The sequence below is a fragment of the Zalophus californianus genome, chromosome 16, assembly GCF_009762305.2.
Source record: "Zalophus californianus isolate mZalCal1 chromosome 16, mZalCal1.pri.v2, whole genome shotgun sequence".
Taxonomy (NCBI): domain Eukaryota; kingdom Metazoa; phylum Chordata; class Mammalia; order Carnivora; family Otariidae; genus Zalophus; species Zalophus californianus.
In genome coordinates this window covers 19389525-19403791 of record NC_045610.1, presented here as the reverse complement: position 1 = coordinate 19403791, position 14267 = coordinate 19389525, and the positions used below count along the sequence as shown (strand labels likewise).

The following is a 14267-nucleotide window of genomic DNA, read 5'->3' as shown; positions in this document are numbered from 1 at the left end:
GATTTGTTTAGTTTATTTTTTTCTGGGGTCGTTGTTACCCTATTAGCATTTTGTTCTCATTCATCTATTGTCCTCTGGACAAAATGATGAGACAAAAAAAATGACCTCAAAAAAAAAAGAACAAGAGACAGTACCAACTGCCAGGGATCTAATCAATACGGACATTAGTAAGATGTCAGAACTAGAGTTCAGAATGACAATTTTAAAGATACTAGCTGGGCTTGAGAAAAGCATGGAAGATATTAGAGAAACCCTCTCTGGAGAAATAAAAGAACTAAAATCTAACCAAGTCGAAATCAAAAAGGCTATTACTGAGGTGCAATAAAAAATGGAGGCTCTAACTGCTAGGATAAATGAGGCAGAAGAGAGAATTAGTGATATAGAAGACCAAATGATGGAAAATAAAGAAGCTGAGAAAAAGAGATAAACAACTACTGGATCACGAGGGCAGAATTCAAGAGATAAGTGATACCATAAGATGAAACAATATTAGAATAATTGGGATCCCAGAAGAAAAAGAAAGAGAGAGAGGGGCAGAAGGTATACTGGAGCAAATTATAACAGAGAACTTCCCTAATGTGGGGAAGGAAACAGGCATCAAAATCCAGGAGGCACAGAGAACCCCCTCTCAAAATCAATAAAAATAGGTCAACACCCCGACAACTAATAGTAAAACTGATGAGTCTCAGAGACAAAGAGAAAATCCTGAAAGCAGCTTGGGAGAAGAGATCTGTAACCTACAATGGTAGAAACATTAGACTGGCAACAGACCTATCCACAGAGACCTGGCAGGCCAGAAAGGATTGGCATGATATATTAAGCCAAGAATACTATATCCAGCTAGGCTGTCATTGAAAATTGAAGGAGAGATAAAAAGCTTCCAGGACAAACAAAAACTAAAGGAATTTGCAAACACGAAACCAGCCCTCCAAGAAATACTGAAAGGGGTCCTCTAAGCAAAGAGAGAACCTAAAAGCAGCAGACTAGAAAGGAACACAGACAATATATAGTAACAGTCACCTTACAGACAATACAATGGTACTAAATTCATATCTTTCAATAGTTACTCTGAATGTAAATGGTCTAAATGCCCCAATCAGATGACACAGGCTATCAGACTGGATAAAAAAACAAGACCCATCAATACGCTATCTGCAAGAGACTCATTTTAGACCCAAAGACACCCCCAGATTGAAAGTGAGGGGGTGGAAAACCATTTACCATGCTAATGGACACCAAATGAAAGCTAGGGTGGCAATCCTTATATCAGACAAATTAGATTTTAAACCAAAGACTATAAATAAGAAATGAGGAAGGACACTATATCCTACTTAAAGGGTCTATCCAACAAGAAGATCTAACAACTGTAAATATCTATGCCCCTAACATGGGAGCAGCCAATTATATAAGCCAATTAATAACAAAATCAAAGAAACACATCAACAACAATACAATAATAGTGGGAGACTTTAACACCCTCCTCACTGGAATGGACAGATCATCTAAGCAAAAGGTCAACAAGGAAATAAAGACTTTAAATGACACACTGGACCAGATGGACTTCACAGATATATTCAGAACATTCCATCCCAAAGCAACGGAACACACATTCTTCTCTAGTGCCTATGGAACATTCTCCAGAATAGATCACATCCTAGGTCACAAATCAGGTCTCAACCGGTACCAAAAGATTGGGATCATCCCTGCATATTTTCAGACCACAATGCTTTGAAACCAGAACTCAATTACAAGAGGAAAGTCAGAAAGAACTCATATACATGGTGGCTAAAGAGCATCCTACTAAAGAATGAATGGGTCAACCAAGAAATTAAAGAAGAATTTAAAAAATTCATGGAAACCAATGAAAATGAAAACACAACTGTTCAAAATCTTTGGGATGCAGTAAAGGTGGTCCTAAGAGGAAAATAAATAGCAATACAAGCCTTTCTCAAGAAAGGTCTCAAACACACAACCTAACCCTACACCTAAAGGAACTGGAGAAAGAACAGCAAATAAAGCCTAAACCCAGCAGGAGAACAGAAATAATAAAGATCAGAGGAAAAATCAATGAAACAGAAACCAAAAGAACAGTAGAACAGATCAACGAAACTAGGAGCTGGTTCTTTGAAAGAATTAACAAGATTGATAATCCCCTGGCCATTTATCAAAAAGAAAAGAGAAAGGACCCAAATAAATAAAATCGTGAATGAAAGAGGAGAGATCCCACAACCAACATCAAAGAAACACAAACAATTATAAGAACATATTATGAGCAACTATGCCAGCAAATTAGATAATCTGAAAGAAATGGATGCATTCCTAGAGATGTATCAACTACCAAAACTGAACCAGGAAGAAATAGAAAACCTGAATAGACCTAAAACCATTAAGGGAATGGAAGCAGTAATCAAAAATCTCCCAACAAACAAAAGCCCAGGGCCAGATGGCTTCCCAGGGGAATTCTACCAAACTTTTCAAGAAGAATTAAATACCTATTCTTCTGAAATGGTTCCAAAAAACAGATACGGAAGGAAAACTTCCAAACTCATTTTATGAGGCCATTACCTTGATCCCAAAACCAGACAAAGACCCCATCAAAAAGGAGAATCACAGACCAATATCCTTGATGAACATGCATGCAAAAATTCTCACCAAAATACTAGCCAATAGGATCCAACAGTACATTAAAAGGCTTATTCACCACGATCAAGTGGGATTTATCCCTGGGCTGCAAGGTTGGTTCAACATCCGCTGATTTATTGATTGATTTATCAACGTGATACAATACATTAACAAAAGAAAGAACATGAACTATATGATCCTCTCAATATATGTGGAAAAAGGATTTGACAAAGTACAGCATCCTTTCTTGATCAAAACTCTGAAGAGTATAGGGAAAGAGGGTACATACCTCAGTATCAGAAAAGTCATCTATGAAAAACCCACAGCGAATATCAATCTCAATGGGGAAAAACTAAGAGCTTTCCCCCTAAGGTCAGGAACATGGCAGGGATGTCCACTATCACCACTGCTATTCAACATAGTATTAGAAATCCTAGCCACAGCAATCAGACAACAAAAAGAAATCGAAGGCATCCTAATCGGCAAAGAAGAAGTCAAACTCTCACTCTTTGCAGATGATATAATACTTTATGTGGAAAACCCAAAAGACTCCACCCCAAAACTGCTAGAACTCATATAGGAATTCAGTAAAGTGGCAGGAGATAAAAACAATGCACAGAATCAGTGGTATTCCTATACACCAACAACAACACAGAAGAGAGAGAAATTAAGGAGTCGATTCCATTTACAATTGCACCCAAAACCATAAGATACCTAGGAGTAAATCTAACCAATGAGGCAAAGAATCTGTACTCAGAAAACTATAAAATACTCATGAAAGAAATTGAGGAAGACACAAAGAAATGGAAAAACATTCCATGCTCATGGATTGGAAGAATAAATATTGCGAAAATGTCTATGCTGCCTAGAGCAATCTACACATTTAATGCAATCCCTACTAAAATACCATCCACTTTTTTCAAAGAAATGGAACAAATAATCCTAAAATTTGTATGGACCAGGAAAGATCCCAAATAGCCAGAGGAATGTTGAGAAAGAAAAGCAAAGCTGGTGGCATCACAATTCCGGACCTCAAGCTCTATTACAAAGCTGTCATCATCAAGACAGTATGGTACTGGCACAAAAACAGACACATAGATCAATGGAGCAGAATACAGAGCCCAGAAATGGACCCTCAACTCTATGATTAACTAGTCTTCGACAAAGCAGGAAAGAATGTCCAATGGAAAAAAGACAGTCTCTTCAACAAATGGTGTGGGAAAATTGGACAGCCACATGCAGAAGAATGAAACTGGATCATTTCCTTACACCACACACAAAAATAGACTCAAAATGGTTGAAAGATCTAAATGTGAGACAGGAGTCCATCAAAATCCTAGAGGAGAACACAGGCAGCAACCTCTTCGACCTCAGCCGCAGCAACTTCTTCCTAGAAACATTGCCAAAGGCAAGGGAAGCAAGGGCAAAAATGAACTATTGGGACTTCATCAAGATAAAAAGCTTTTGCACAGCAAAAGAAACAGTCCAGAAAATCAAAAAACAACTGACAGAATGGGAGAAGATATTTGCAAATGACTTATCAGATAAAGGGCTAGTATCCAAAATCTACAAAGAACTTATCAAACTCAACACCCAAAGAACAAATAATCCGATCAAGAAATGGGCAGAAGACATGAACAGACATTTTTCCAAAGAAGACATCCAAATGGCCAACAGACACATGAAAAAGTGCTCAACATCACTTGGCATCAGGGAAATCCAAATCAAAACCTCAATGAGATACCACTTCCCACCAGTCAGAATGGCTAAAATTAACAAGTCAGGAAACAACAGATGTTGGCGGGGATGTGGAGAAAGGGGAACTCTCCTATACTGTTGGTAGGAATGCAAGCTGGTTCAGCCACTCTGGAAAACAGTATGGAGGTTCCTCAAAAAGTTGAAAATAGAGCTACCGTACGACCCAGAAATTGCACTACTGGGTATTTACCCCAAAGATACAAATGTAGGAATCCAAAGGGGTACGTGCACCCCAGTGTTTATAGCAGCAACGTCCACAATAGCCAAACTGTGGAAAAAGCCAAGATGTCTATCGACAGATGAATGGATAAAGAAGATGTGGGGTGTGTGTGTGTGTGTGTGTGTGTGTGTGTGTGTGTGTGTGTGTCATGGAATATTATGCAGCCATCAAAAGGAATGAGATCTTGCCATTTGCAATGACGTGGATGGAACTGGAGGGGATTATGCTGAGCGAAATAAGTCAATCAGAGAAAGACATGTATCATATGACCTCACTGATATTAGGAATTCTTAATCTCAGGAAACAAACTGAGGGTTGCTGGAGTGATGGGGCGTGGGAGGGATGGGGTGGCTGTGAATTGTGTAAGACTGTTGAATCAAAGACCTGTACCTCTGAAACAAATAATACATTATATGTTAAAAAAGAAAGAAGATAGTAGGAAGGGAAAAATGAAGAGGGGCAGAATTGGAGGGGAGACGAACCATGAGAGACTATGGACTCTTAGAAACAAACTGAGGGTTCTAGGGGGGCGAGGGTGGGGGGATGGGTTAGCCTGGTGATGGATATTAAAGAGGGCATGTATTGAATGGAGCAGTGGGTGTTATACGCAAACAATGAATTATGGAACACTACATCAAAAACTAATGATGTAATGTATGGTATTAATATAACATCATAAAATAAAATTTAAAAAAGAAAAAAAATTAAGTTGCAAAACTAGGTATTTATTCAAAGGATGCAAACGTCGTGGTTCAAAGGGGCACATGTACCCCAATGTTTGTAGCAGCAAAGTCCACAAGTGCCAAAATATGGAAAGAGCCATCAAGAGGTGAATGGGTAAGATGCGTGTGTGTGTGTGTGTGTGTGTGTGTGTGTGTGTGTGTGTGTGTGTGTGTGTGTGTGAGAGAGAGATGGAATATTACTCAGCCATCAAAAAGAATGAAATCTTGCCATTTGCAGCATCGTGGATGGAACTAGAGTATACTATGCTAAGCAAAATAAGTCAGTCAGAGAAAGACAAATACCATATGCTTTCACTCATGTGGAATTTAAGAAACAAAACAGATGAACATAAAGGAAGGGAAGGAAAACTAATAATACACTATATGCTAATTAAATTGAATTTAAATAAAAAATTAGTAAAATTGTGTTGCAAAACCATGTATACAATGTTTCCATTTATATCAAGCACTCATATGTATAGTCTCTACAACTAGATTTATGTATATGTATATGCAAATGCACTGAAAATGGGCAAAGAACAGACTAAACTAGTAACAGTGCTATGTCTCTAGAGGTGGTTGTCAAAGATACCTGTAAATTTTTTAAGAAAAATGTATTTGTGTGTAATTTTTATAATTAAAGGCTAATTTTAAGAATCAAGGGGAGAAATTGTGAGGGACTGTTCTCATGCAGGGTAGTGGAAAAGTGGAGTCAAGTTGTAGATGAGAGGATGACAAACCTGGTAGGATCCACTTCAAAGCTAACATGCTGCCAATCAGAGGATGTGATCACAATTCGTAATAACGGATCCAGGAGTTTTTGTAGGTAGGTAGCACCATATACCTAAAGAAATATAAAAGTAGGAACTTATTACGCCTTCTCCAAATGTCTTGCATTAAAGACATTCTGTTCTGTACGTTCTGCACATAATCAGTTTGCCATAGCGTGGCACAAAAAAAAGATAAATGGATACAAACCTTGAAACAGAAGGTCATTATTTTACTGGCTAAGCTGTTTCCTCGGAAAAGAGTCTGCATGGAGTCTGCCAATTCTACTTCCTTAGAAAACATGTTCCAGAGCAGTTGGTAGAGTAAATGCCGAGAATCAAACAGAGTCACTAGAACTCGAGCTAGTTCATCCTGAGAACAAAAGAAAATTGTGTTAGTGTGCGTAATTCCATTTTCTCTTCAGCAGGAAACTGAAAGGTAAATCCAAAGCTGTCAACCACCTGCTAAAGCCAATTCAATGGTGACTAACTAATTTTTCCCCTGGTATTTATCTGTGTACATTTGTCTATGATAGACGACTATTTCTTCATGCCTACAGCAGCTGTTAATTCTTTTTTATTTTTTATTTTTTAAAGATTTATTTATTTGAGAGAGTGAGAATGAGAGAGAGAGAGAGAGTACATGAGAGGGGGGAGGGTTAGAGGGAGAAGCAGGCTCCTCGCCGGGCAGGGAGCCCGATGTGGGACTCGATCCCGGGACTCCAGGATCATGACCTGAGCCGAAGGCAGTTGCTTAACCAACTGAGCCACCCAGGCACCCCTGTTAATTCTTTTTTTAAAAGCAATTTGTTTATTTAAGCAATCTACACTCAGTGTGGGGCTCAAACTCACGACCCCGAGATCAAGAGTTGCACTCTTCTGACTAGGCCAGCCAGGCACCCCAGCAGCTGTTAATTCTAAGGATTAACTGATGAAAAGTAAAAGAGGCCTAGGCTTTACCAGGAGAAGAAAAGAATCCAGGATTCAGTTCAAATTATGATAAAATCAAAGAGAGCAGAAAGAGAACACGATGGCAAAGTTTGATTTGTTTGATATGCCCAGATCATTTTCCTAGGAAATCAGTGAGCAGGAATAACACTTTGGTGACCACAACACCTCTATTCTCTGATCATCTGGTCAGGGAAATTCAGAGCACACTGAACATGGGCTCAGCAGAGAAACACAAAAATGGAAAGACTACAGGATTTGCAGGAAGTCAGGAAAAAGATTTGGGCTGTGCATTCAGAAACAAGAGATTAGCAAGATTTATGTACAAAGCCAGGGTTGGCAGCTGATTCCTACCTACTTCCTAACTGGTAACCCTCCTAATTCCCCATAGTATTTTTTGGTACACTCAAGAAAAATGATGTCATAGTAAATAATTGTTTAATCACACATGCTGCAAAGAGATTTACAGAGAATAGGGGTAGCCATAAAAAGAGGCCCCACCCTTTAAGCAGGGACAACAAAGTCCAGGATCATGGCCCAGAGCTCTTCTAATTCTTACCTGATCAATTCTGATATCCGAGTCAAGGAAAAAATTTCACAATTCTAAACACAGAATCTAGAAGCCAAAGAAGACCCAAATATTCTGCTCTATGCCCTACAGTTATGTTATATGTATTTGACTAGATATAAAAATTCCTCCATTTTAAAATCAAGTATAATTATGAGAGATAATTCAGTTACAAAATATGTTTCTAGAGTACTGTGCTAATTTTTCCCCCATTCTAATCCCTCCTCTGCAAAGTTCTGAAAACGTTAACAGAATTTAAAATTTACAAAAGAGAAGTACATTTTTTAAAAAAAGTTATCTTGTATTTTGTTCTCCTTTAGATATAGCTCTAACAGATCTGGCCTAATACAAAAGTCTTTCTCAAAAAAAAGTCATATGAAACTCATTAGAAATGATTTACTGAAAGAAAACAGAATGAATTAAAGTTTCTTGGATTTAACTGATTCTTTTTTATTAAGAGAATTACTGATAATTTTTAGTGCTAACTAATTACAGGTAGGTCCTAAAAAGGTAATTTAGAACATCCATTTTTAAAACATATGAAGATTTCTGCAATGTTAGATTTCAAGAGAATTTCAGTAAATTCCTTGTTCTAACTCCCTAGAGCTCCAAGCGGGATTCCACCTTTGTTCATTAAACAATTATTTACTGTGTCCTTGTTATGTGCCAGGCTCTACTCCGAGTACTACAGCAGTGAACAAAGACAGACAAGGTCTCTGCTTTCGCAGGGCTCACATTATGGTAGAATGAAAAATAATTTCACATAGTCAATAAATGCTACAAAGAAAACTGAACAAGGTAATGTGATAGAATGACTATAATTGTGGTTCTTGCTGGATAGCCAAAAAGACCTCATTAAAATAGAGACCCCTGCACTGAAACTTGAGTAACAAGAAAGTTGGCCCTGTAAGAGATCAGGGAAGAAGCATTCTAGGCGGTGGTGGGGGTGGTGGTGGCAGCAGCAGCAAGGGTGCTCCCTAAGGTGGAGATAAGCCTACCATGTTTGATGGCCAGCATGGTTTAAGTTTGGTGAACAAGAAGGAAAGTGGCATGAGACAATGTCAGCAATGAAGCAGAACCCAGGTTGGGAAGAGCCTTGTAAAACCAGAGTAAAGAGTTTAAATTTTGCTTAAGGATGAAGAATAAGATCCTACAGCTTTTAAGCAGAAACAAACCTACAGGCAGTGACAGATTACCTTATTAGTTATAATTTACTAAACTGAAACCATTTTTGGTACAATATAAACTGAATAGCTTTTTAACATGGAAAAGGACAACACTTCTCAAATTTTTAGCACATACTGTTAAAAAATAGTATGGTTTCAAGACAATGTTTTATTGAAAGGCCAAATAGGCATATTATATCTTCAGTATTTAAAACAAGCAACATAATTTCAAGTGCAAATATAGTACTTACATTTTTAAAAAAATCGTACAGTGCATTATAGAAAAAAAGTTGTGACAAGGCTTCAATTCTAGCTCTAGCATTAATGACAACTAAATACATTTAACTCTAATCATTTCATTTAATACACGAAAGCACCAGACCACGTCATGTTTGTTTGTTTTTTTAAGATTTCATTTATTTATTTGACAGAGAGAGAGAGTAGGCATGCATGCACAAGTAGGCAGGGTGGCAGGCAGAGGGAGAAGCAGGATCCACATGGATTAGAGAGCCTGACCTGGGGCTTGATCCCAGGACCCCAGGATCTTGACCTGAGCTGAAGGCAAACACTTAACTGACTGAGCCACCTAGGCGCCCCCACGTCAGGGGTTTTAATTTTCTTTTGATCAGGGTATGTTTATGTATATGTATTACACATATTAACTATCTTATCTATCTATCTATCTACCTACCTACCTATCTATGCATCATCTATTTTGGGAGGCACCTGGGTGGCTCAGTCGGTTAAGCGTCTGCCTTCAGCTCAGGTCATGATCCTAGGGTCCTGGGATGGAGCCCCGCTGAGCCCCCTGCTCGACAGGGAGTCTGCTTCTCCTGCTCCCTTTACCCCTCCCCCAACTTACGCGCGCACACTCTTTCTTTAATAAATAAAATCTTAAATATATATATTTGATCAGTGTTTAAATGGAGTATTTCAGTGGACCAGGGAAGGAATCTGAGTTTCACTGTAAGTATGAGGAATAAGACCCTCATAGTTCAGGCAAGATCACTACTGAGGCTCTAGCTACTTTCCCACAGCTGAAAACCACTCGAATAATATCTGAAGTTTCTTTCAGCTTTAAGTTTTAGCAATACGTGAAATAAACATTCCTGAAATGAATAAATTCAGAAGCATCTGCTATGTGCCAGGTCCTGCTTCCACACTTCTTCGATGAACTCACCCACTGAGAACACGGGACCACGTTGGCCAGCGCCATGGCTATCGGGAGCTCCCCCTGGTCTCCCATCATCGTGACCAATTCTACCAGCCTCTCAAACCGGTCGGCCAGCACCGTTTCTGCAAGTGTGTCAAATTCTGTGCCTTGCTGGAGGATTTTTGTCAGAACTTCCATAAATGTAGCTCTTGTCTGAAGATCTTTGTGATAACCTAAACCTGATAAGGACAGAGAGATGCAAATTTACTAACACGGCCTGTTGAAGTAATTGTGCTTGTCTTACATGCCAATTCCCTAGGTTTTCAATTTCTAGAGGAAGCCTTCATTTTCTCTTACCTATGGAGTGCATGAGGCCACTGTCCACATTAGCATTCAGTAAGTTTGACATTGCGAGGACCGTACAGTGTCTCAGTGACGCCAGCCTCCGAGACATGCCACGTTTCCTGCCACCTGTTTGTGCATTTTCATCTTCAACTTCACTACAGTCATTCAAAAGGTTCATGAACAATGTGAAATACCTGAGAAATAAAAAGATTGACTCTTACACAGTGAAGGCCACACCAACCAGAAGACTAATCAGATATTCTGGAATCATGATATGTGCATCACATGAGTGGTCTCAGGTATCTGTTTCTCTCTAGTCCTGAGGTAATCAGCCAGTGTGGCTCATTATGAAGTGTGCTGTGCTGAATATGATTTTATCCTGACAAAGCCAGTACATATTCATAACACAGGCACGAAACAGATGCAATCTTTCCTGGTCAATGCATCACTTTTAGTGTTTACCATATAAAACGAATGGTCCAAATAGTTTAGAGAATGCTATTTTAAATGACTTAATGAGGTGATCTGGGTTTTACTGCCAATAATTCACTGCTTGGACTGGATTACTTTCTTTAAAAATACAAAACACATAGTTGTTTTCTTAACCCAGTCCTGTCAGAGGGAATACTGCTTCATGCGTGGGTTATTTACAGGCAGCTGCCGATAATGAGGTCCATTTTCTAAATATAATCATTTGCCACTTTGGTTAGATTTTGTTTTGTTGTGTGTGGGCTTTGTTTTTTGCTTTGCCTTTTTGGGGACTGAAATTTACTTAAGAAATAACTGTGATTTGGCTTCCATCAATTCCACACCATCTCCTTCCTCCGGCTGCAGCGGAAGACCAGCCAGGAGTGAAACTACTGCTTCCATGCTCGCCTGGTCCAAGTCTCTGAAGAAAGAAAATTTAAGGACCATATAAATCTTTCAGGTTCTTCCACTCCACCTTCCCCTCAAATAAACACCTTCCTAAGGGAACTTTAGGGATTTAGGAATAATCTATTTCATTTAACTATTTATTAGGACAACCTAAATAATTTGAGTTAACACGCGCACCCAGAATGCAAAAACATTTCAAGTGAGGGAGAAGGTGATAACTTTCATAAAACCAAGCCTCACAAAAGAAATATATGTGAATGATTATGTAGTCTGGTGTCTAATTATTTTCTGATATGTGGCCGTAAGTATTTACTGTTAGAGCAAATGCAGGGAATTACTTTTTAGAGACTCAAGCCAATTAAGTTCCTTAAATAATACCTTCATCGAATTATAAAATAAATACAATCTAAGGCTTTGTACATTTTATTTTCCAACAACTATAGACTATCCTTCCTAAATAGACAACACTAACTTTCCAAATAAAACTTTCTCACATTTGATTTTACTGAAAGTCTTTCGTTCGTTAAAAATAGAAAATAAAGGTTAATATATATATATATAATTCAAATGCAAAAGCCTGATATCCAGAAAAGACGTAATAGCTTTGAAGCAGTATCAACACCCCAAGTAAACCTGCTGATACTTAATTAAAAGTCATTCTTTTGTGTTTTTGTTCTGTTTTGTTTTTTACCTTGTAAGACATTTTACATCATCATCTGCTGCTTGGTTTGATGTTCCCATCACCCAGTCTGTCAGGTATTCTACCATCTTATTCCTACAGAATGGCAGGGAAAAGGAAAATAGCAATTTTTTTTTTAAGTCACACATACACCTTTAGTCACTATTTTTTTAATAGTGCAAATAGTTTGCCAAATCACTCAGGGGCTATGACAGTTTCCTAAAAGAGATACCCTCTTTTATGGGTTTACTCCAACCCTCACAGTCAGAAGGGCACTCACAGGCAACTTGGATACTGATCCTCCACTGATACTGATTCCCTTAGCCAGGGTATCAATTTGGAAACAGAATCAAATTCTTAACTCAAGTATAATTTAGAAAAAGGGAGCACTGCCATGGGCACAAAGCTTTGGGAAATTTGAAAATACAGGAAGAGAAAAATAAAAACGTAAAATGCTGCTTTTCCATCCCCCTTCCTCCTTTCCCATGATAATCAAGTACCTACTATTTTTCTGTACTTCATGTAACATAAGATTTATAAGACCCCACTTTACTCTTTTGACAACTCACCTAAACTTCATCTCTTGACAAAATGAGAGGTCATCTCTTCTTGCCATCATTACCTCGACTAACTGACACAGTTTCGTTTTTATTTGAATTGCATGGACCATATTCCCAAGCACACGAACATATCTATTTAGATACAAACATTCAGGGGGAAAAAATATCAGACATAAACAAAAGAGAAGTTTTCTAAATGCTTTAATCTCTAAGTGAAATGATTAAATGTAACTACAAAAACTGCAGTGTTTTTATTTTATTTACAGGCGTACATACATAACTTCTGGTTACCTTATTGTCACATCCCAATTTGGGTGCAATAAAGAATGGTAAATTATTTCCCTAATAACTACCGATACTGACGTGTTTCTGTTACATTTCAGTAGAATCCTTACCTGACTAGATTTAACATCATTGTTTCAATGCTAGCTTGCCCCAGATGTTCCGAGCTGCCTTCAGTATGATTATCTAGTAAGTTCTTCATTATAGCTATGGTTTGCTCCACAAATTGAGTATTGGTGTCAGTCAATAAAACCTATATAAAGAACAAAATACATTTTGGCATCAAGGCATAGCAGACAGACCATAGAGAGATGAAATTGCCTGACCTAAATGTCATACACGTGCAGAAATGCACCCACAGGCATATATCCAGGTGCACAGACACAGAGAGACACTCATACCCATACCCAAAACATTCGTAACCCCTGGCACATCCACACTAGAGTTGCCAAAACCCAAAACTGATTCCTACATTAGATGATTCTTTTTTCTGCAATTTTTTGCCTATTTTTAAAAAACTGTGAGTGATGTTCATGCCAATATTTAATTAAATAATCAGAAAGGAAAAGGCTTCATTATCAAACAAGTCACTCTATTCATAGGAAAGGGTGAAAAATAAAGCAGAGAACACTTTACCTGTCCTTGGGAGTCAAAAAACTTGCTGATGGTATTCTTTAATTTGTTAAACAGCATTGGATAAAGAGCAGGACTCAATTCAAGACCCACCAGATCCTTAACATTGGTCCGTATTTGAAGTCCCACTTTCTCATGGTTACACACCATTAAGGATAACAGCCGATCCATAAATTTGCTGACAGGTGTATCTGCATTTCCCTCTGAAGACATCACTGAAATCATGGAACCCTTGCGTTCACTGACTGGGCCCATGGGTGGGCTATAGGTTGCCAGGCCAGAATTGCTTCTCTGCTGTAGGCACACTCCCCCAAGGGCACAAAGGAAGCCAGTCATGTTGATCCATTCCTGTAGGGAGTCCGTGTCAGACAAATCTATGGATCCTCCTCCACTCACATGAGACATTCGCCTCTTAACAATGGTCTTGTGAAGGCTTTCAGCAGCCTAAACACAGAATTTTTATGGAAAGCATGAATTCAACCTCAAATGGCTGAGAGACTTGACAAAATTATTTTTTATCCAACATTTCTTCCATGACAAAAGAACATGTTTTACATTTAAAAAATCCAAGTCTTCACTCCATTTCTAGTCACATCAAGGTATCTTACTGCCCGAGGCCAGAATGGAGGTAGCGATGGACACACACACAGTATCAAATATAGAAGGAAGACTATGGACTGCAGCTCAGAAATACATACACTCCAATTATTTGCTTTTATCAATTCCTGGATGGAGAGACAAGGTCTATGCTGCTTCAAGGAATATAAGCATTTGGAAATTTTCAACCAAGTAGTGTGTGCACTTATTAGTGATGGCTCAAGTTCAAGTGCTCTGGGACCAGCTTTGCAAACACTGTACTACTATTAACATGGATTCTGCGTGGCAAGATGAGGGTCATCAAGCAAAAGAACCACTGAACAGAAAAAGCCTCATACTGAAGGAAGTGCAGAAAGACAAGAAACAATAGA

General features: G+C 38.5%; 1 protein-coding gene across 1 annotated transcript in view; it reads right to left on the bottom strand.

Moving 5' to 3' along the window:
• NF1 (neurofibromin 1) overlaps positions 1–14267 on the bottom strand; it is a 276385-nt gene that overhangs the window by 130642 nt on the left and 131476 nt on the right. Inside the window, 9 exon segments of the mRNA XM_035724594.1 lie at positions 6063–6166; positions 6301–6462; positions 9952–10163; positions 10282–10463; positions 11042–11158; positions 11837–11920; positions 12394–12516; positions 12780–12919; positions 13303–13743. Coding sequence (XP_035580487.1) covers positions 6063–6166; positions 6301–6462; positions 9952–10163; positions 10282–10463; positions 11042–11158; positions 11837–11920; positions 12394–12516; positions 12780–12919; positions 13303–13743 — 1565 coding nt within the window.